At 37.9% G+C, this 22130-nt stretch overlaps 1 protein-coding gene across 6 annotated transcripts; it reads left to right on the top strand.

The window, feature by feature from the left end:
* The first annotated feature begins 11865 nt into the window (after positions 1–11865).
* Positions 11866–21175, top strand: LOC110762303 (dentin sialophosphoprotein-like protein). Of its 6 annotated transcripts, XM_088253871.1 has the most exons (11): positions 11866–12131; positions 14023–14080; positions 14187–14428; positions 14579–15115; positions 15197–17217; positions 17400–17524; positions 17607–19586; positions 19726–19774; positions 19876–20126; positions 20242–20346; positions 20530–21175. In XM_088253871.1, the coding sequence occupies exons 3-11, from the start codon at positions 14239–14241 to the stop codon at positions 20762–20764; spliced, it is 5493 nt and encodes a 1830-aa protein (XP_088109997.1). In that variant the 5' UTR covers positions 11866–12131; positions 14023–14080; positions 14187–14238; the 3' UTR covers positions 20765–21175. The 6 variants fall into 6 exon arrangements, with proteins under 6 accessions (XP_088109997.1, XP_088109996.1, XP_021820599.2 ...); XM_088253870.1 differs by having other exon boundaries at positions 14191–14428; positions 14579–17217; XM_021964907.2 differs by having other exon boundaries at positions 14585–17217.
* Positions 21176–22130: the final 955 nt, after the last annotated feature.

The raw sequence follows: 22130 nt of genomic DNA, 5'->3' as shown, positions 1-22130 counted from the left end.
GGGCATACTTTTGATGAAATATATTTAAGTGAATTCATTCATTTTTTTATAAATGCTTTTAATGAAAAGGTGCTTGTAAGTTGTATCGAATCAAAACCCATCAAATATGCTCGTCGCTTGCATAAACCATTTTACTCAATTTATCCCAAAATCTCATACAATCTCATATATTAATGTGAGTTGAAATCATTGTCTATATCTTCTTAATGAATTCGAGTAAATGTTGAATTAAAATTGGAGGGCATACTTTTGATAAAAAATACTTAAGTGAATTCATTCATTTTTTTAAAAAAATTTCCTTTACGAATTAAATAAATAATAACTGACTAATCTTTTTATTTACTCGTAAAGGACGGTTCAAATAATATATATTTAAATAGGCTCCATTTATTCCGTTTAATTCGTAAAGGAAGGATCATGCTTATTAGAGTGACGTTCCTCAAGTCAAGAGAAAGGACCTTATGGATGAAATCACTGTGAGTGTGTCACGTATTATGTTAAATCCAATGTTTCATTATTATTAATTTTTATTAGGGTTAACATCATTTTACCCCCTCAAGGTTTGGGGTTATTCTTGAAATGGATTACGAGGTTTTAATTTTGTCAATTTACCCCCTAACATTTTAAAATTCGACCAATTTACACTTTCCGTCAGTTTGACCGTTTGGTCTTCTGTTAAGTGATGATGTGGAAAATGTGGGATCCACTTTTTTAGTTTAGGTGTAATTAAATATTAAGAAATAATATTTAAAAATTAAAAATTTTGACAAAAAAAAAACCTATGTCTTCTCTTTCTTTCTCATCTCTCACTTCGTTGGAATTTAGCAGCCCTTTCCTTCTTCCCCATCAGTTCCTTTTTTTTTTTTTCCTCTCTTTCTCTCAGCAACCCCATCCTTCATACCCAAGCAGAATAGTTGTTATGGCCCAAAAAATCCAAGGCTGGGCCCAAATATATTTCTAGCCCAGCAAGACACCTAACTTGGGTACGCAAGAGTTCGTCATATGCGCTTGTACACGTACCACGCCAAGCAAATAAGCAACATGTCACGCTACAAGCTTAAGTGGGCCCAAGCCACGTGAATGCCTGGGGCTTGTTGAGCGGGTTATGGTATGGATGGTTATGAGTATTCATGAGGCCCATTGATGGTCCAAGGAGTGGAAGTTTTGGGCTGCTTGGGAGTACCAAAACTCAAGCCCTTGAGGCCAAACATATGGGTAAGCATGAGAGAGAAAACCCAATAGCCCATCACCTTAGGAAAAGGCCCACAACACTTGAAAAAATCCCACATCAGCCAAAACATCCAGCTGCTTGAGCAAACTCACAAGCTGCTGGAAACAAAACAGCCCGGCGTTTTATATCCAACATCATGGAAATATCCAGCATCTTTCTTAAAACCAGATCGAAGCCAAACCACCAAAACCAAGCAAAACCATGTGATGATGGAATCACCTTTTGACCAGCACCCTTACCCATTCTTTCCTTTACAAGCTTTGGTGAGAAAACAAGAAGGAAAAGTGGGTGGCTCCTCACCCACATGGAGAAGTCCTGCTGCCTGAGGACCTTGGAACCCCAAAAAGCTGCGTGCCTATGTGTTCAGGCTAGGGAAATTTCACTAAACAAGATTAAGTGGAAGAAAGTGAAGAAAAGGGGGAGGAGGCTTGACAAAATTGAGGTTTCCAGCGCCCATAAAAGGAGCCACTTTCTACCCATCAAAACAACTCACCTTGGTTGCTGCAAGCCTCCCAGCAACCATGAGAATCGATCGAAGGCAAGCATCCCCTTTGGAATCCTTCAATTTCATGCTTTGTTTTTCCATCTTCTTCCTTTCTCTCTCTCATAACACACATCCAGAGAGCAAGCTTCCCTCTCATCTTCAAAACCTAGCAATTTCATGCACTATTCATCCTTCTTCCCCATTTCCCTCTTGGCAGAACTATTCCAGTACTTGACAGAACTTTCGTCAAGCTGCCGGAAACTTGCTCAAGCCACCCGTTCCTCTTCCCCATCTTCTTCCTCTCTCTCCTCAACAAATCCTCCCAAAAACTCTCTCTTCCCCTTACTTCGAGCCTCTGTTCCTCATAGGAAACCCAAGCCTTCTCTCTCTCATGCTAAACTCACAAATGCTCAGCTCCCATGCCAAGCCTAAGAATTTATCTGTAAGTCATTATTAGTTTCATTGGTGAAGGAGACCAAGGTGTTTCCTAAGGCTCAGCTACCCTTTCGAAGCACTCTTGGGGTCTGATCCTTGAACTCAGACACAAAGGGCGATTCCAGCCATTTGCTCTTTACAGCAGCCTAGGCCCATTCGTCAAGCTGCTAGAACGAAAAAGCCCCTACATAAATTGGCGACTTCACTGGGGATTAGGCTGCTATCTTCACCAATACCTCCAAAGTCGAAGACCAGAAGCAATACACCAGAGAAAATAAAGAGATAAGAACATTCTCTATTTCTTCTTGTTTTTTTTCCTTTTGTCGGCTATCTACTTTGCACAACAAGCACAGTAAGGGTTACTAACATGTGCCTTTTGCTTGTGTCTTAGATCTCCATTCTCAAGCAAAACCAGATCTTGCACGACGGCTGGGGGCTTAGGCAAATCCATTATTCATGCCATTGAGTGAACTACACATGCAAACTCCAAAATACTTAGGGGCTTGGTGCCAAGAAAATCTGAAGAAAAAAAAAAGGAGTCAAGCATAGGCACTTCAAAGTTTCTCATGCTAAACCAAGCTATACCTCAGTTCTAAGAGCCGTGTGATTCAACATTATTCACATCTTCAATATCTTAAACACTCTCCAAGCACTTGCCTTATTTCAAATCTTCTTAGCCCCTGCCCTATTTCCAACATCATGTTAGTGTATATGCTCCTTAACCCCCAAAGCTCAATTTATCCTTTCAACAATTCAACAAACTCCTTACATATGTGAAAGAAAACTCAAAGCAGCCTCAACAACTAGCTTGTTCTCTGTCTCATCTAAAGTGTCTCTGGTCAAGCAATTCAAATCTTCCATAAGCCTTCACATTGCAAGTCACAATGAAAATAACCAAAAACTCACATTTATTCTATCAAGTTCCCAACAAATCAGTAAGAAGATTAAATTTCTCATGCTTTGGAGGTTCTGAACAAGAGAATACGTTAGCCAAAATCAGGCGCCGAAAAGGTACTCATACATAAAGGGAGGCATTGGAAGCATAATTTTCTCAAGCAAATTCATCTATCAAGCATTTGACAAATTCACATGGTGTAATACCAATCCACATGCCAAGAAATTTCATTTCACTCAAGCATTACAAGCAATTCAGGCATTTCAAGCAAATTGAAGAACTCACGCTCTTACGACAATACCATTCAACATCACGCTCTCACGACAATATTGCTCAAGAACATGCTCTAGCAAACCTAGATCAGCACTCAATGCCAAGAGAAAGGACATGCCAAATTCTCAAGCAAAAGCAACATGCCAAGCAAAACTTATACACAAGCTTTCCAACCATTCTAGCTAGAACATCCCATCTTTAGAAATCACTATAAATCAAGTTTACATCCAACAAATCCCAAACTTTCCATATTAGAACTAGACATACCAATCCTCATTTTTCCAAAATTTCGTTGAATTTAGAGTTAGGGAAGCATGTCAAACAGATTCCTGAAACATCCCATGCAGCAGGAACTGCACAACTCCAGCAGCTTAACCCTTACTTTGAAATTCCATCGAAAATTCATTTTTGCTTCAAGTGACACAAGACCAATTCCAACAACCATTGAGAATTCCATTTTCATGTCTCAAAAGCTCCAACTTAGATTCGAAAAGAAACATTTCAAAAGTTCAAAAAATAGCCAGCAAGCTACTCTGAGATATTTTGACAAACACTTGGCATGCATTACCCAAGTGAGTTTGTATGACTCTTGTTTATCACCCAGCTAGAATCCTAAACCAGAAGCTCAACCTCTGAATTCGATTTCTAGTTCACAAATTCTGGGAAATACAGAGGAATTCAAGCGTTCATACATAGAAAACAAGCATGCAACAAAGGCATCAACATCAATTCATGAACATGCTTCAGAAAAATGAAGGCAGAGAACACTATAATGGTTGGATGATCTTCAATTTTGGATATGTTATAAACTATATAATTTTGAGCCCAACCGTACATCAACAGCCATCAACAAAGTCGTGAGAATGGGGTGATTGTGAGAAGGGCGAGGAAGATTTTGAAGGCTGAGAATGGGGTGTTGCGACTGGGTTTTATGTATTGTGTTGTGTTAGGCAAACGGTGCGAGGGTGGATACGAAGGATGAGGTTGCCAAAAGAGAGGGAGGAGCAACTGATGGGGGAGGAGGAGAGGTTGCTAGATTCTGACGAAGTGAGGCAGGAGAGAGAGAAAGGAGATCTATGGTTTTTTTTTTTAATTATAAATATATTTCAAAAAATTTAATTTTTTTAAACATTATTTCTAATATTTAATTACACCTAAGCTAAAATAGTGGACCCTATGTTTGCCATGTCATCACTTAACAGAAAACCAAATGGTAAAACTGACGAAATGTGTAAATTGGTTGAATTTTATAACGTTAAGGTGTAAATTGACAAAATTAAAACCCCATGGCCCATTTCAAAAATGACCCCAAACTTGAGGAGGTAAAATAATGTAAGTCCTTTTTATTATTAATTGCACGTTAACTATGACATAAACTTAAATAAACATGATTGTTGTCATTATGTCAACAAAATCATAGCTAGGCAGTTTGAAGTATTAAATAACTATGATTGTCGTGATTAAAATCGTTAATCAAACATACTTATACATTAAATATAAAAATAAAAAAGTTCAAAAACTTACAAAAAATACTACATCTTTACAGTAGCAACATCGCTGCCTTCGGACGAAGGTGGAGGCATGGTTTTTGATTTTGGGGATTTTGGGTTTTCAAATAAGAAGAGACAAAAGAGTATACGTAAAAAGGAAGTGAGGGAAGAAGTGAAGCTTTAAAAAAATTGCTTAAGAATGTGAAGACATTGAAGTTGTATGGTCAAGGAAAAAGCCGTACTTTTTCGGGGTTTATGGATAAATTTGCAATATGTATCAATCATGATTCATCAATGGATGCAAGCAAGAGGAAGTGACAACAAAATATCCATGATACCATTTTCAAACAAAAAACACATGAAGTGCATCGATATTTGGCTCGATTGGTGTATGAAGTTGGTATTCCTTTTCATGCGATCGATAATGATAACATCAAAAGATTTATGGAAGCGGTTGGCCTATTTGCCCCGGGTTGCCGACCTTGAAGCCAATACCAATTAATGAAGCCAATAATCCTTTTCATCGTTGCCTCATTTTTGGCAACAACATCGATGTTGATGATTAATATTTTTTTTCTTCATACAATGCGTTGTAAACTTGTTAGTGAGGAGAAAACTAGCTTATTATCTCGTGATCTTGAGACTATTGTTCAGAAAATATGTTCGATGTATCATGCTTATTGCAGTGACATTCCTGAAGAGAAGAGAAATGACCTTATGGATAAGATCACTATGAGTGTGTCACGTATTATGTTAAATATCAAATGTTTCATTATTATTAATTTTAATTATTAATTGCTCGTCAATTATGATATAAACTTAAATAAGCATGATTATTGCCAATATGTCAACAAAATCAAAGCTAGGCAGTTTAGAGTCTTAAATAAGTATGATTGTTGTGAATTAAATCGTTAATCAAACATACTTATATTATTAAACATAAAAATAAAAAAGTTCAAAAAGTTACAAAATAATCACTACATCTTTGCATTAGCAACATCTTTTTCCAGTAGGAACATCGCTGCCTACGAAATTGGATAAGTTGAAGTGTAAGTTGTGTGGGAATGTTGTTAGTGGTGGAACATATAAAATCAAGCAACACATATCCCACATAAAGGGTAATGTAGCCTCGTGCCTAAGGTCTTCGGATGAGGATAAGACCAAATGTAAAGCTGCATTAGAAGGTGAAAAACATAAGAAGAGACAAAAAAGTAGACATATATGGGAAGTGAAAAAAAAGTCGAGTTTCAACAAATTGAAGAAGAAGTGGAAGACATTGAAGTTGTAGGGTCAAGGAAAAAGATGGTAGTTTCTTGAGTCATGGATAAGTTTGCATCATCTATCAATTCTGATTATTCAATGGATGCAAGCAAGATGATGCGATAACAAAATATCCATGATGTCTTTTTCAATCAAAAAACAAATGAAGTGCATCAATATTTGGCTCGATGGGTGTATGAGGCCGATATTCCTTTGTATGCTATTGATAATGATAACTTTAAACGATTTATAGAAACTGTTGGATTATTTGGCCCGGGTTACCGACCTGAAGCCAATATCAATTAATGGAGCTATTATTGAAGCTGATATTGCTCCTCATTTTCAATAGCAACATCGATGCCTCATTTTCCGCAACAACATCGATGCTGATGATTAAAGTTGTTTTTCATACAATATGTTGTAAAGTTGTTAATAATGAGAAAACTAGGTTATTATCTCATGATCTCGAGGCTATTATTCGGAAAATATGTATGATGGATCATGCTTATTGGAGTGATATTCATGAAGTGAAGAGCAATGACCTTATGGATGAGATCACTGTGTGTGTCACATATTATGTTAAATATTCAATGTTTCATTATTATTAATTGCACATCAATTATGACATAAACTTAAATAAGGATGATTGTCGTCATTATGTTAACAAAATCATAGCTAAGAGGTTTAGAGTCTTAAATAAGTATGATTGTCGTGATTAAAATTGTTAATCAAACATACTTATACTATTAAACATAAAATAAAAATGTTCAAAAACTTATAAAAAATCACTACATCTTTATAGTGGCGAGATGTTTTTTCAGCAGGAACATTGTCGCCTACGAAGTTGGATAAGTTGAAGTGTAAGTTGTGTCCGAAAGTTGTTAGTGGTGGAACATATAGAATCAAGCAACACATATCTCACATAAAGGGAAATGTAGCCTTATGCCTATGGTCTTCGGATGAGAATAAAGCCAAATGTAAAGCCGCATTAGAAGGTGAAAAACATAAGAACATACAAAATAGTAGACATATAGGGAAAGTGAAAGAAAAAGTCGAGCTTCAACAAATTGAAGAAAAAGTGGAAGACTTCGAAGTTCTAGGGTCAAGGAAAAAAATGTAGTTTCTTGGGTCACAGATAAATTTGCATCATCTATCAATTCTGATTATTCAATAGATGCAAGCAAGATGTTGCGATAACAAAATATCTATGATGCATTTTTCAATCAAAAAACAAATGAAGTGCATCAATATTTTGCTCGATTGGTGTATGAGGCTGGTATTCCTTTGTATGCTATTGATAATGATTGTTTTAAAAGATTTATGGAAGCGGTTGGACTATTTGGCCCGGGTTATCGACCTCGAAGCCGATACCAATTAATGGAGCCATTATTAAAGTTGATATTTCTTTTCATTGTTACCTCATTTTCAGTAGCAACATCGCTACCTCATTTTCCACAGCAACATCAATGCTGATGATTAAAGTTGTTTTTCATACAATACGTTATAAACCTGTTAATGAGGAAAAACCATAACATCAAGGATTATTGCGACAAGCAACTAGAAAAAAGTAACCACTTACCAGAGTCATTTTCAACACTATTTGAGTCAATCATGCCATCTGCAATTTAAAAAAAAACCACTTTATTTTATAGTTCTGAACATTACAAGCAAAACAAAAATAAAAAAAGTTGAACTTCAATCAATTTTCTTATCAGCTGATGAGGAGGTGGCACGCCTAGTTCGACCAGGGTACCTGTGACGAGAACTCTCTCTCACTGGAGGATGGGGTGATGGAGAAAGAGTTCCGCTGGAGGACTGAGTTTGAGTGGGTGAAAGACAGCATGTAGAGACTGTCGGAGGTTGAGTCGGAGCTGCAGGACGAGACAAATGTCGTTTCTTTGAAATCGAAGACATCTGCAGAAAAAGAAAAGACAATTTATAATTACCATATCATTGAGAATTGAAATACAAAATTTCATAACAGATTAATGCAAACAAATAAAAATAAAATCCATAAGAAATGAGTTAAACTATAGAAAATGAAAAAAATAAAGTAGACATTCGATTTTACCTATACGGCAATTAGGAGTCGGAAAAACCAATCTTATCGTTGAAAACCCAAAGAGATAAACAGAAAATTCAGAAAGAATTGAGGGTTTTGCAGAGGGAGGAGAATCGGATGCCAGTGGGTTTTGCAGAGTTAAGTGATGGTTTAGGCAGAGAGAAGATGAAAAGCTAATCGTTTTGGTTATGAATAGGGTCCAGCACGCGTAGGCCCATTTTGCCGCTTTACCCAAAACTGTTTCTCGCAAAAGAAACTCATAGACGTCGTTGTACATGAGTGATATATATATATATTTCCGTTTTCTATCCCAACAAACAAATTAAATCTGTTGGCTATAGTCGTTCATAAGTTGTTTTTTTTATACAATATGTTGTAAAGTTGTTAATGATGAGAAAATTAGGTTATTATCTCATGATCTTGGGACTATTGTTCGGAAAATATGTATGATGGATCATACTTACTGGAATGATATTCCTGAAGTGAAGAGAAATGACCTTATGAATAAGATTATTGTGAGTGTGTCACATATTATGTTAAATATTCAATGCACGTCAATTATGACATAAACTTAAATAAGCATGATTGTCGTCATTATGTTAACAAAATCATAGTTAAGAGGTTTAGAGTCTTAAATAAGTATGATTGTCGTGATTGAAATTGTTAATCAAACATACTTATACTATTAAATATAAAAATAAAAAGGTTCAACACAAAATCATTATATCTTTATTGTAGCAACATCTTTTTTCAGCAAGAACATCGCCGCCTACAAACTTGGATAAGTTGAAGTGTAAGTTGTGTGAGAAAGTTTAGTGGTGGAATATATAGAATCAAGCAACACATATCCTACATAAGAGGATGCGACAACAAAGTATTTATAATACCTTTTTCAAGCAAAGAACACATGAAGTGCATTAATATTTGGCTCGATTAGAGTATGAAGCAGATATTCCTTTTCATTCTACCGATAATGATAGCTTCAAAAGATTTATAGAAGCGGTTGGCCTATTCGGCTCGGGTTACCAATTAATGAAGCCATTATTGAAGCTGATAGTCCTTTTCATCGTTGCCTCATTTTCAATAGCAACATTACTGCCTCATTTTCTGTAGCAACATCATTGTTGATGATTGAAGTTGTTTTTCATACAATATGTTGTAAAGTTGTTAATGTTGAGAAAACTAGCTTATTATCTCGTGATCTTAGGGTTATTATTCGGAAAATACGTTCGGTGGATCATGCTTATTGTTGTGACGTTCTTGAAGAGAAGAGAAATGACTTTATGGATGAGATCATTGTGAGTGTGTCACATATTATGTTAAATATCCAATGTTTTATTATGATTAATTGTATGTCAACTATGACATAAACTGAAATAAACTTGGTTGTCGTCATTATGTCAACAAAATCATAGTTAGGCGGTTTAGAGTCTTGAACAAATACGATTGTCGTGATTAAAATAGTTAATTAAACATATTTATACTATTAAACATTAAAAAATAAAAGTTCAAAAACTTACAAAAAAATTACTACATCTTTAGAGTAGGAACATCACTGCCTCTTTTTTAGCACGAACATTGCCGCCTACGAATTTGGATAAATTGAAGTGTAAGTTGTATGAGAAAATTTTTAGTTGTGGAATATATAGAATAAAGCAACACATATTCCACATAAATAGGAAATGTAGCCCCATGCCTAAGGTCTTCGGATAAGGATAAAACTAAAAGTAAAGCCGCATAAGAAGGTGAAAAACATAAGAAGAAATAAAAGAGTAGACACATAGGGGAAGTGCGGGAAGAAGTCGAGTTTCAACAAACTGAAAAAGAAGTGGAAGACATTGAAGTTGTAGGTCAAGGAAAAAGTCGTAATTTTTTAGGTCATGGATAAGTTTGTATCCTCTATCAGTCCTGATTCTTCAATGGATTCAAGTAAGAAGATGAGACAACAAAATATTCATGATGCCCTTTTCAAGCAAAGAACACATGAAATGCATCAATATTTGGCTCGATGGGTGTATAAAGCTGGTATTCCTTTTCATGCGATCGATAATGATAGCTTCAAAACATTTATGGGAGCGGCTGGCCTATTTGCCCCAGGTTGTCGACCTCGAAGCCAATACCAATTAATGGAGCAATTATTGAAGCCAATAATCCTTTTCATCATTGCCTCATTTCAGTAGCAACATCGCTGCCTCGTTTTTCACAGCAACATCAATGCTGATGATTAATGTTGTTTTTCATACAATACGTTGTATACTTGTTAATGAGAAGAAAACTAGCTTATTATCTCGTGATCTTGAGGCTATTGTTAAGAAAACATGTTCGATGGATCATGTTTATTGTAGTGACGTTCCTATAGAGAAGAGAAATGACTTTATGGATAAGATCACTGTGAGTGTGTCACGTATTATGTTAAATATCCAATGTTTCATTATTATTAATTTTAATTATTAATTGCACGTCAATTATGATATAAACTTAAATAAGCATGATTATTGCAAATATGTCAACAAAATCAAAGATAGGCGGTGTAGAGTCTTAAATAAGTATGATTGTCGTGATTAAAATCGTTAATCAAACATATTTATATTATTCAACATAAAAATAAAAAAGTTCAAAAACTTACAAAACAATCACTACATCTTTGCAGTAGCAACATCTTTTTTCAGCAGGAACATTGCCACCTACGAAGTTGGATAAGTTGAAGTGTAAGTTATGTGAGAAAGTTGTTAGTGGTGGAACATATAGAATCAAGCAACACATATCCCACATAAAGGGAAATGTAACCCCTTGCCAAAGGTCTTCGGATGAGAATAAGATCAAATGTAAAGCTGCATTAGAAGGTGAAAAACATAAGAAAAGACAAAAAAGTAGACATATAGGGGAAGTGAAAGAAAAAGTCGATCTTCAACAAATTGAAGAAGAAGTGGAAGACATTGAAGTTGTAGGTCAAGGAAAAAGATATAGTTTCTTGGGTCACGGATAAGTTTGCATCATCCATCAATTCTGATTATTTAATGGATGCAACATTATTGCCTTTTTTTTTTCTTCAGTAGGAACATCGCCGCATACAAACTTCGCCGAGATAGGTCAAGGTTTATTAAATTTTTAATATTTATTAATAATAATAAATATGTGACACGCATACATAAGCATGTTCTATTTTTTTCCACTGTGCACTTGTGATAGTGAATTTTAAGCCACCTAAATGAAAACCCTTAGTCTAAGTCATTCCCCTCATTCTAATTCTAATATATATTTTGAATTTAGCCTCCTCTAAAAAATATGAAATGTTATTTGTTTAATAACCTGTTTAACATGACTCGAACATGATATGATGCATTTATTAAATGAATTGGGTTTGAGTTGAGCATTCTTGACACATATTGGCAGCCCTAAGTCAAGGGAGATATATATAATATAAATGTAAAAATTCATTTAAAATCTTTGGCCAAAGATAATTTCTCTTTTTCGGTGAAGCCAATGATAATTTTTTGGTAATTAGTAATTAGATATTGTTTCTAATTTCGTGGAAAGTTTATATATTTCCCATTTTATTTTTCCTTTTGGCTGATTTTTCAAATTCTCATATTTTATAAGGGAAATATCGTGCGGGCTCCACAGACCAAGATGCCACATGGCATAATTTAATTGCAGGACTAACTAACGCTCACCCTCAACAACTCTTCAGAAACCCACCCGGGGGCCAAGGCCTTCGAAAAACGCCTCCCTTTCCCCACCTCAGCTTCGGATCAAAGCCACCCAGCTGCGACCTACGAACCTTAGCTCCGTCCCGAACCTCAGTTTTGTTCCACAGTTCGTTGAAAATTTCGCACTATTTCGATCACTTTCTATCTCTCTCTCTCTCTCTCTCTCTCTCTCTCTCTCTCTATCCGAGCTCAAAGGTACATTTCTCTCTCCGATTCAAACCCTAACGCTTCGCAATCTGACAGTCTCAGGGGATCAGTTTCGAGCTTCAATGGGGGCCTCTCAGCGTCACTGTGAGTTTCCCATCCATTTTTATCTCCGAGAAACCCTAATTTTCTGTCCATACGAACCATTTTTGTTAGGATGCAAATCTGTACTAGGGTTTTGGCATTTTATTGCTGGGCAGCTCTTTTAAAGCTTATACAGTTAAAATTTCAGTGTTCTGTTTACGATCCCATCTGTTTTAGCTATAAATGCGGCTTTAGCATTCATTTGGTTGCTCAGAAAATGAGACGACAAAAGGAAACAATTAGCAATGATATTTTAAGAGTATCTGTTAGTTTTGAGTTTCAAAAATGAAACCTCTCCACAGGCTTAGTTTCGTGTGGTTTCATTTCATGGGGGTTCTAAATGATGAAAAAACCTTTTCATTTTTTTCCTACTGCATACAATTGGAGGAAATGGCTATTATGTCAGATTCGGGTTGTGTTCATAAATTTCACATATCTGATTTCCTCCAGTTTGATTCGATACGGAGGCATTGGTTTAACCCCACTTGACCATTTTTTATGAGTGAGGCACTCAAGAGTGCATGAACCCTGTCGATTGTATGTTCCTTTTGGTTTGTTTATGATTATTGTTGCTTTGAAAAATGTCTAATTTTATTTAATGCCTTAAATATGTTATCATTGGATAACTGCACCTTTTGTTATTTACATATAGGGTTGAAATTATTTCTCGCAGTAGTCCATTTCCTATTTGATGTATGCATTTTCCCACCAGTAAATTTACATGCGTGTGTGAACTTAATTGACGTACACTGGTGCTGTGTGATTTGTTATAGTGACAAGTGTAATGTAAAGAGCTGACCATATGAAACCCATCTTGGAATTGAAGCCGAGTTTTCTCAATAATGAATTACATGGACATGATACAAGGGGATATTGAAAAGAGTCTATATATTGCAGGCATATATAGTGTATGCAATGAGAAAACCACATGAGTACACCTTACTTCATTTTTTTCATATCTTTGAGCGAGGTCCTGGTACTTTTATTGGTTTAACCACTCAATCTGTTATCCCCAAGTATTTTTTTTTTCAGAGTTAGAAATTTGACAAACACAATCATAGGGTCCATGTGGAGGCATGTATTCATTCTGGATTTGAGGCTGAGGCTGTGGGACATGCCTCTCTGAAATCCTTTATTTGAGTAAAGATTAGTTTGATTTGTGTGTTTGACTTTCTTCTAAATTTCTGGTGGTTGGAAGGGCCTTTTTTGGGTTTCTGCTGTGTTCCTGATGGATTTCTTGTCCATCCTGTTTTCTAAATCTCTCTCTCTCTCTCTCTCTCTCTCTCTTCAATAAATAAAATCGCCGTTTTCTATTAAATGATGCAACTTATGTGAAGATGGGGATAAAAGCACTGATAACCTTTCCCTTAATTACCCTATTGCTTTGAGGTCGTTAGACAACTTTCTCAAGTGGCAATAGGGTGATTCCTTGAGAAATGTTGTTTATGCTTGGTGATTCCTTCTGTCTATGCTTCTTTTTTTATTGAGAAATGTTGTTCTTTTGGGTTGAAAGGAATAGCAGGAATTTTAAGGGTAAAGTTGTGCCACAACCTCAAATCAATAGGACAAATAAAGGATAAAGTTGATGTCATTTAGGTGTGCATAACCGTAATTTAGTTGGAATTAGAGGCAATTTCTTAAGCCACAAGCAATTTTTGAAGGCAGATACGTTCTCTAGGTTTTCTCTTTACTGCATATCAGTTTTATCTGTTTCAGTTGGTGCATATTTTTGGCAGATTTTATCTCCGAGTTGTTTCTGGATTGTCATCAATAGTCTGGACGTGGATAACAGGAATTATCTTGATGCCTATACCAGATTGATTGCTGTCATTATGTCTCTAATACATGATCTAATGGCTATGTCCCTAACAACACCTTACACGGTTATATTCAGGATAAGTTTTGGTGGAGAACATGGCAGTTGGAGCAACACTAAATTATACTGGAACAAGGTGTGTTTCTGAATGTGATTTTGTTTGGTCACATTTCGTATGATTGTATGGTTTCTTAGAATCATAGGAATATTGTAGCTCTGAACTCTATTCATATTTTCCTTAGGTAGTTTCTTTCTCCAAAAAATTTCCGCTGCAAATTTGTGGCTGGATTATCTATGCCTAGAAACGAAGTTGGAGACAGGGTCCACAATTTCTTCGGGCAAGAGAACTTGTCACAGGGTCAGCATCATCCACAGGTTGATGGGAACTGGCCAGGTCTAAGTAACAACCTGTGGGTTGGGAGTCAGAGACAAATTGGAGCTCCAGTTAATTCAAGTTTAAAGAATTATAATGTACAGCAGTCAGGTAGGATTATTTTAACCTCTTGATTAGTTTATTTCTAATTTATTGTTTCTTGTTGTTTTTTTTTGGGGGGGATTGGGGGGTGGGGTGGATGGTTTTTCTTGTGTTTGAGGAGCCATTACCTGTTTCTAAACATCTCTCTTCCTTTATTAGTAGCAGATTCTGAGAGAGGACATGGGAGTCAGTCTTTGCATGTGCCTCATGGTTTGGATTTTATTCACTCAAATCAGAGGCCTGAGTCTGGCAGAGTTCAGTCTCAAAATCAACAGCCAACTCCTAATGGCTATGTGCATGGGCACCAGATGTTTCAGACAAGGCAGAATGAAGCTAACTTTTTGGGAGTGGATGCAGAATCTGATCGGCAAAATTTAACATCTAGAGGCTTGTCCATACTTGAATCACAGAGAGGAAGTGGCCCTGAGCATAAAAATTTTTTAATGAGTATGGAAACTTCAGAATCCCCCATTGGTTTTGATTTTTTTGGTGGTCAACAGCAAATGACTGGTCCGCATCTCAGCATGATGCAGTCTTTGCCAAGGCAGCAGTCAGGGATTGGTGACATGCAGCAATTACAGCGACAGGTTATGCTCACACAAATTCAAGAATTTCAAAGGCAGCAACAACTTCAGCAACTAGAAAGGCAACAGGTTCTTGCAAATCAGGCTTCCTCCATTACAAGACAGGCTGCTGGTAACCACTCACCAGCTCTAATCAATGGTGTTCCGATCAATGAGGCATCTAACAATCAATGGCCACCTGATCTTGTGGCAGGTAACACAAACTGGCTGCAGCGCGGTGCTTCTCCTGTTATGCAGGGGGCATCTAGTGGACATGTATTGTCCCCTGAACAAGCCCACACATTACGGTTGATGGGTTTTGTTCCTCAACAGGCTGATCAATCTCTATATGGGGTTCCAATTACTAGCACAAGTGGCTCACCTGGTTCATATCCTCATGTTCAAATGGACAAGTCGGCAATGCAGCAGATGTCGGCACGTAATAATTCCTTTCCAGGGAGTCAATATGCTGCATTTTCGGATCAGGTTAGCATGCAAGATGGATCCCTGGTTTCTAGACAGGATTTTCAAGGGAGAAGTACGTTTGGGCCTACTGCTGCTGAAGGCTTGAATAGTGGGTTTAATTTGGAAAACTTGAATCAAGTAAATCCTCAGCAAAGAAATGAACCCATGGAGGAATTCCAAGGGAGGCAACAGCTAGTTGGACTGTCAGAACCATCACAAGAGAAAGCAGTCATACAGGTTGTACCCTCGCAGAGTGTGGCTACACTAGATCCAACCGAAGAAAAGATTTTGTTTGGTTCAGATGACAATCTATGGGAGGCCTTTGGCAGGAGCACAAATGTGGGAATGGGAGGTTCTAATGTGTTGGATGGTACGGACATTTTTGGAGGACTTCCTTCTGTACAAAGTGGGACTTGGAGTGCTCTTATGCAATCTGCAGTAGCAGAAACTTCTAGTGCTGATATAGGGCTACAGGAAGAGTGGCCTCCGAGTTTTCGAAATCAAGAACCTCCAACTGGGAATCAGCAGCCCTCAAGTGTTGGTGATACCAGCAAACAACAGTCTGGTTGGGCTAGTAACAACTTGCACTCTTCCTCTGACTTGAATTATAGGCCTTTCCCACACTCTGCTGATGTCCATAGGCCCAATACAAGTAGTACTTTTTCTAGTGTGCAGGGATTTCAGCAATCAGGGCCAAAAACTTTGCATGAACGAGGTGAGGTCTTTCGGAATGATTCTTCTCAGAGATTTATTCGACAGAATCCTGAACAAGGAAGTAAATGGTTGGATCGCAGTGCTGTACAAAATTTATCTGCAGAAGGTAGTCATAATTATGGAAATACTAGTCATTCATCAGGCGCAGAAATAAATGCAAATAGCATTTCAGGTTCTTGGAACCGTCAACAAAGCATTTCATCACATAGTAGTGATGGCCAGCCCTTCAATATGTTAAATGGTTGGAGCTTTAGCGAGTCTATGTCGACAGATGGGGGTAATAATCTGAAAAGTCATGGGAATCAAGTTTTATCACGATCAGCTCCAGGTGGTGATAGCAAGAGAGACGTGCATGAGGAAATGAACCGTGCTGCTGGTACATGGAAGACTGATTCAAATGCTGAACTGGAACAAGAAAAATATCCCATTGGAAGCCCACAGAGGAATAGAGAGGGTTCAGGCACAAACAATGTTGCGAAATCAAATTCCAGCACTGCAAGAGCCAACCAAGAAAGCCAGAAACAGCTTGCAAACAATCATGATTTCTGGAAAACTGTTGATTCTTCAGTGAACTCTAAAGGAAATGAGGTTCTGGGGAAAATTCAGCATCATCTGGATAAGAATCCTCTAATTTTGGAGTCATCAGGGAACCATTGCTTAGACAAGGAAGCAGTTGAAATGCATGATATGGAGAACTCAAATAGAAAAGAAACTTTTAATGACACTTTTTTCTCTAATGCACACCATCAAGCTTCAGTTGGTGGTTTGAAGGAAAGTGTTGCCGCAGATGCTGGCGATTCCCGTGTGTTTCCTGGAAGCAAACAAAAGTCGTCTAGTACTGCTGGTCGAAGACCCCCCGGAACTCGTAAGTTTCAGTATCATCCAATGGGAGATGTGGATGTTGAAGTGGAGCCTTCTTATGGAAGAAAACATGTGACACAGTCCCAGGCTATGTCCCAGAAGGTCCCTCAAGCTTTTAGAAGTCCTGACCAGGGGAGTTTTGGGCAGCCAAAATTTATTGGTCACTCTGATAGAAGTTCTATGGAAATGGAGAAGGTGATCGATGGGTTTTGCTATAATTGAGAATGATGCACAAAGTTCTTAGTTTTAATTTTCTTAATTAATCTAAAATATTTTGTTTTGGGTTTTCTTATTGTTTTTATTTTTTATTCCATCATATCTTTAAGTACAGTATAGTTGACATTTCCTACCCGCTCGGGTATTTACCTGGTTGTCAGGCTGACACAAAACGTTTGGATGAGAAACCTTCAAAACGTATGCTTCCAGGTTTTGTGCCCAGTACGTCTACTCCCTTTGACAGATTCACGGGTAATAATCCCCCAAACAAAGCTGCGCAATCAAGGTAGTTGCATAATTTAATATTTGCTCCCATTCATAAACAGACTTGCATAAGGACAGGATCTGATATTTTTAATTCCTTGCAGTCAACATATGCTCGAACTTCTTCACAAGGTGGACCAACCAAGGGAGGGTGGCAATGCTACGCACTTCAGCTCCTCTGATCACATTACATCATCTGAGATGCCTGAAGTGGAAACTTCTGATGGATCTGTAGATCACATTCATCGAAATCAGTCATCTGTTTCTCAAGGTTTTGGTTTACAGCTGGCTCCTCCATCTCAGCGGATTCCATTTGCAGACCATGCCTCGTCTTCTCAGATCTCCTCACAAGCAGTTTTCAGTTCGTCTCCTGTCCATTCTGAGATAGGAGAAAAGGGTCATACATGGTTGGGCTCAGCAGCATCTGTCCAGTCCTTGCCTTCTTCTCGTGAAGCATCTCAAGGAGAATTTAGAAATAATATCTCTGGTTCCTCAGGACAGATAGGGAATAAGGCTTCACCATACAATGTTCAGGGAAATTTTTCTGCTTCTTTCAAATCTGGTTTTCCTCTTTCAAGAAGTCAACTTGAAAATCAGCACATGGCTGGCTCTAGTGGACAAGTAACGGCAAGTCAGTCTGTTAACATACCTTTTGATAGGCTTGCTTTCCGACCGAAACAGATGGATGATTCTTGGGAGAAGGCTCAAACCAGTCAATCTGCCCTGCCACCAGTGCCAGATATGCCTGGAAGTACTTCACAGAATAACCTTGCCTCTGCAGAGGCATCCCATCTGAATATTACTGACCAATCCCGTTCAAGAGTTGTTGCCCCAAAAATCCCGAAACCAGATGCGGTGCCAGACTCTGAGCCTTGTGTTACATCTGGTATGCCCCATCAAGGTGCTGTTTCTAAAGATTTGACTAACGTATGGACCAGTGTTCCATTTCAGCAACCCTTAGTAAGTGCTGAACCTTCCAACGTTGCTTCGCATTTATTCAAATCCCAACTTCAAACAAATAACAAGGTGGTAACAACTTTCCCTGAATCACCAAAGCTCAATGAGCAAGATACCCGAGAACGAGGGAATGGCATGTCTGCCTTTGGTGCATATTCTTCTAGCATGCAAAGTGTTGCTGTGAAAGAGCAACCATCCAAACAAAGTACTGGGCAACAAGTATCACCTGAGAACATTCAGAGTGCGCAAAAGATCAATTTGTCACAGGGAAAAGAATCCATTACAAATAATTTTTTTGAGGCATCTGTTTCAAGCTCTGTTGCTACTCAGAGAGATATTGAAGCTTTTGGCCGCTCTTTAAGGCCAAATAACAGTTTGCATCAAGGTTATTCCTTGCTGGACCAAGCGCAGGCTATGAAAAGTACGGAGGTTGATGGAAATGATCGGAGTGTGAAGAGATTGAAAGGTCCAGATTCTGGTGTGGAGACTCAGCAGGTGGATGCCCAGGGAGGATCACAATTATCTTATGGATATAATAATATGGAAAGGAATTCATCAGCTGATAACATGTCAGTTCCCTCTGGAGATTCTAACATGCTTAGCTTTTCATCCAAGCTTGGGGATACTCGAAATTCAAATGCATCTTGTCATGATACGTTCACATTTAGTCGGAAAGATTCTCAGAATTTCTCTAGTAGTAGTAATGCATCGTTTTTTAGAGGTGAACAGTCTCATGTTAGCCCCCAGATGGCACCATCCTGGTTTGATCAGTATGGAACCTTTAAAAATGGGCAAATATTTCCAATGCATGATACACTGAGAACCACTATGAAGTCTCTGGAAAAACATTCTGTTACTGGAAAGCCAGGTGATGATATGCACACTCGGGAATCAATGGAGCAAGCTAGTGCTACTTCTGATGCTAGTAAGCTTGTTACCATCCCGCAGAGTTCAGTTCCTGTACCTATTCCCAGTGAGCAATTACCTTCCCCTTGTGTCGCGCGTTCTGATGTAACTGATGAAAGTTTAATTGTTGCAAGACCAAAGAAGCGCAAAAGTGCTACATCTGAACTTTCACCTTGGCATAAAGAGCTGACGAAGCTTTCCCAAAGGCTTCTGAATATCAGGTAGTTTGCTTGACACTTGCTCAATTACTATAGATGCTCCTTTCATTTTTGGTTCTTAGTTATCTCTATTTTAAGCAGAGAAATATTTTGTGTTTCTTTCATGATTTTTTAACATTTGGAAGGTTTATAATACTTGCAGTGCAGTGGAAACAGACTGGGCTCGATCAACAAACCGACTGGTTGAGAAGGTTCGCTTCTGGCTCAACCACTAAGCTCACGATTAAGCTCTGATGTTCTGTAGCTCTTTTGGAGAGTTCTAATTTCTAATTGCTTCATATTGGGTTGACAGGTCGAAGATGAAACTGAAATAATTGAAGATAGACTGCCAATGCTTAGGCCCAAAAGAAGGCTAGTCTTGACAACACAGCTTATGCAACAACTGCTTCGCCCTCCTGCAGCAGTTCTTTTTGCAGATGCTAGCTCATGCTATGAGAGTGTGGCTTACTTTGTGTCCAGATTAGCACTAGGCGATGCTTGCAGTGCAATCTCCTGCTCTGGCAGTGGTTCTCAAACTCCATTGCCTCCTGACAGTGTTGACCTGTAAGAGTTGTGTGGAAATTATTTAAATTTTCCCAATAAGGCAATGAGTTAATGGTTTACAGATTTTGCCTTATTCAGTGCATGCTAACTTTAAAGTCTTTCAAAATATTTATAGTTTGCCCGAGAAGCCTAAAACAACTGAGAAAATCGGTCATCAATACTCAAAAGTTGCGGAAGACTTTGTTGATAAAGCAAGGAAGCTAGAAAATGATTTGTTGAGGTAGCCTCCATGACCTCAATATTCCTTCATATCACTGTTTCTGCTTAATAGTTTTCACAATTTTGTTGATTTCACTTTACATAATAGATGCCTACTATTTATCAGCATCCTGTGGTTATTATGTATGTGGCCCCTCTCTTTTTCTTTCTTTCTCTAGTGTAATGCTTCCTTCCGCTGATGCAGACTGGACAAAAGAACTTCAATCTTAGACTTGAGAGTGGAAAGCCAGGATCTGGAGAAGTTTTCTGTCATCAATCGTTTTGCTAAGTTCCACGGGCGAGCACAAGGTGATGCGGCTGAGGCCTCACCATCCTCTGATGCTCTTACAAATGCTCAAAAAACCTGCCCCCAGAGATATGTTACTGCACTTCCAGTGCCTAGAAATCTGCCAGACAGGGTACAATGTCTTTCACTTTGATCATTAATTGATTCTTTTTCCCTCTCTCGGCCATTTGCCTCCACATTCCTTTTGATTGGCTGGTTCATTATCTTTCAACCTATCTAATGGGACATGCTTCAGAACAGCAGTTTCACAAATGGGAATATAGGAGAAGAATGAATTCTAGATTGTCTCCTTCATAAGCAACGGAGACTTTTAGTTCTTTGCGCTATGGACCATTGATGTCAATTTTGAAAAATATAAGGTGGTCTATGTATACTGTGAAAGTCTAGAAAGGAACTGCGATGCCCCATCATTTTTTAGCTAAAGGGGGAGGATAGAAGCGCAGTCCCATTACTCAAAATTGTACACACTTCTGTAATTCAAGTAATCATGTGTTCTTGTTCGCAATCCTAAGCATGGGAAATTCATCGATTGAGGTTTTACCTTGATTTTGGACCAACTAAGAATTATGAGAAGAGGGACTCTCTATGGTCTTAAGTTCTGAAATTTTCAATCTTATTTCTAAAATTAAGAATACTTTTTGGGTAAAAGCAAGAATTAAGAGGTTGGCCCTAAAGAATGTTAGTTAATTAGTTATTTGGTGACTTGTTTAAGTTTTTAAAGAAGTAAGAGAAATTTTATCTGGATTTCGGTTCAGTTGTGCAAAAGTCAATGGGGATTTATTCTTCTGGGTGGTTTATGAAGTGGCCTGGTTTTGGTGATGTTGGAATCCCTCTTCGATTTGTTTTAGGTTCCCCTTGGTATCCCTACTTGATTTACCATGACTTCTACAGCAGGCATAAAAGATAGGGTAGTCCATAATATGCTGCCTGCTTTATCGCGCTTCTTGTGTGCCACTAGTTTCAGAGCGAAAAGAATAAATGATGTCTGGTTAACATCTAATCAGTGGGATTGGAACTCCATAACCAAGTTTGAAACAGTGGTTAACTCTTTATTAGTATGTTAGATAAGCAGTGTATATAATATGTACGTTTCTGCTTTCATTTTACTTTCGAGGGTGAGCCAGCTTGTTATTACATAACCATTTGAATATATGGTCTGAACTTTTTTCTTTCACTAGAAGTTTTGCTTCCTTTGTCCTTCATGTGTTGCAGCACTTTTAGATTTCAGAATATTCTCCTGAAAATTTAGGGGTGCCTTTGTGCATCATTTTTGAAAAATACTGTGGGCAATGTATCTTGTTTGCCGAGTTGATACTAGATCCTGTTTCTTCATCTTGTTCTAGTAGTTACGTGTTACACATTTGTTATTGCACAATGTTGAAACCTGAGAGAGGCCTCTGGAGGGAACTGTGTGTATTGTAAGCAGGGGCGGACCCACAGAGGGACAAATGGGGTCGCTTGACCCCATGGACGCCGGAAAACTCCCTGAGAATCTCCGC

This window comes from Prunus avium, chromosome 5 (assembly GCF_965620075.1).
Source record: "Prunus avium chromosome 5, drPruAviu1.hap1.1, whole genome shotgun sequence".
NCBI lineage: Eukaryota > Viridiplantae > Streptophyta > Magnoliopsida > Rosales > Rosaceae > Prunus > Prunus avium.
Note: the sequence above shows the minus strand (reverse complement) of the source record. Positions and strands in the feature narration are given on the sequence as shown.

What these genes read in the sequence shown, in the direction of transcription:
- LOC110762303 (XM_088253869.1), top strand. Translation starts at nt 13,961, where the DNA reads ATGTCTCTAATACATGATCTAATGGCTATGTCCCTAACAACACCTTAC. An exon ending in TTATAATGTACAGCAGTCAG is followed by an intron (nt 14,429 to 14,578) that starts GTAGGATTATTT and finishes TTCCTTTATTAG; the next exon opens with TAGCAGATTCTGAGAGAGGA. An exon ending in CCTCCTGACAGTGTTGACCT is followed by an intron (nt 20,127 to 20,241) that starts GTAAGAGTTGTG and finishes AAATATTTATAG; the next exon opens with TTTGCCCGAGAAGCCTAAAA.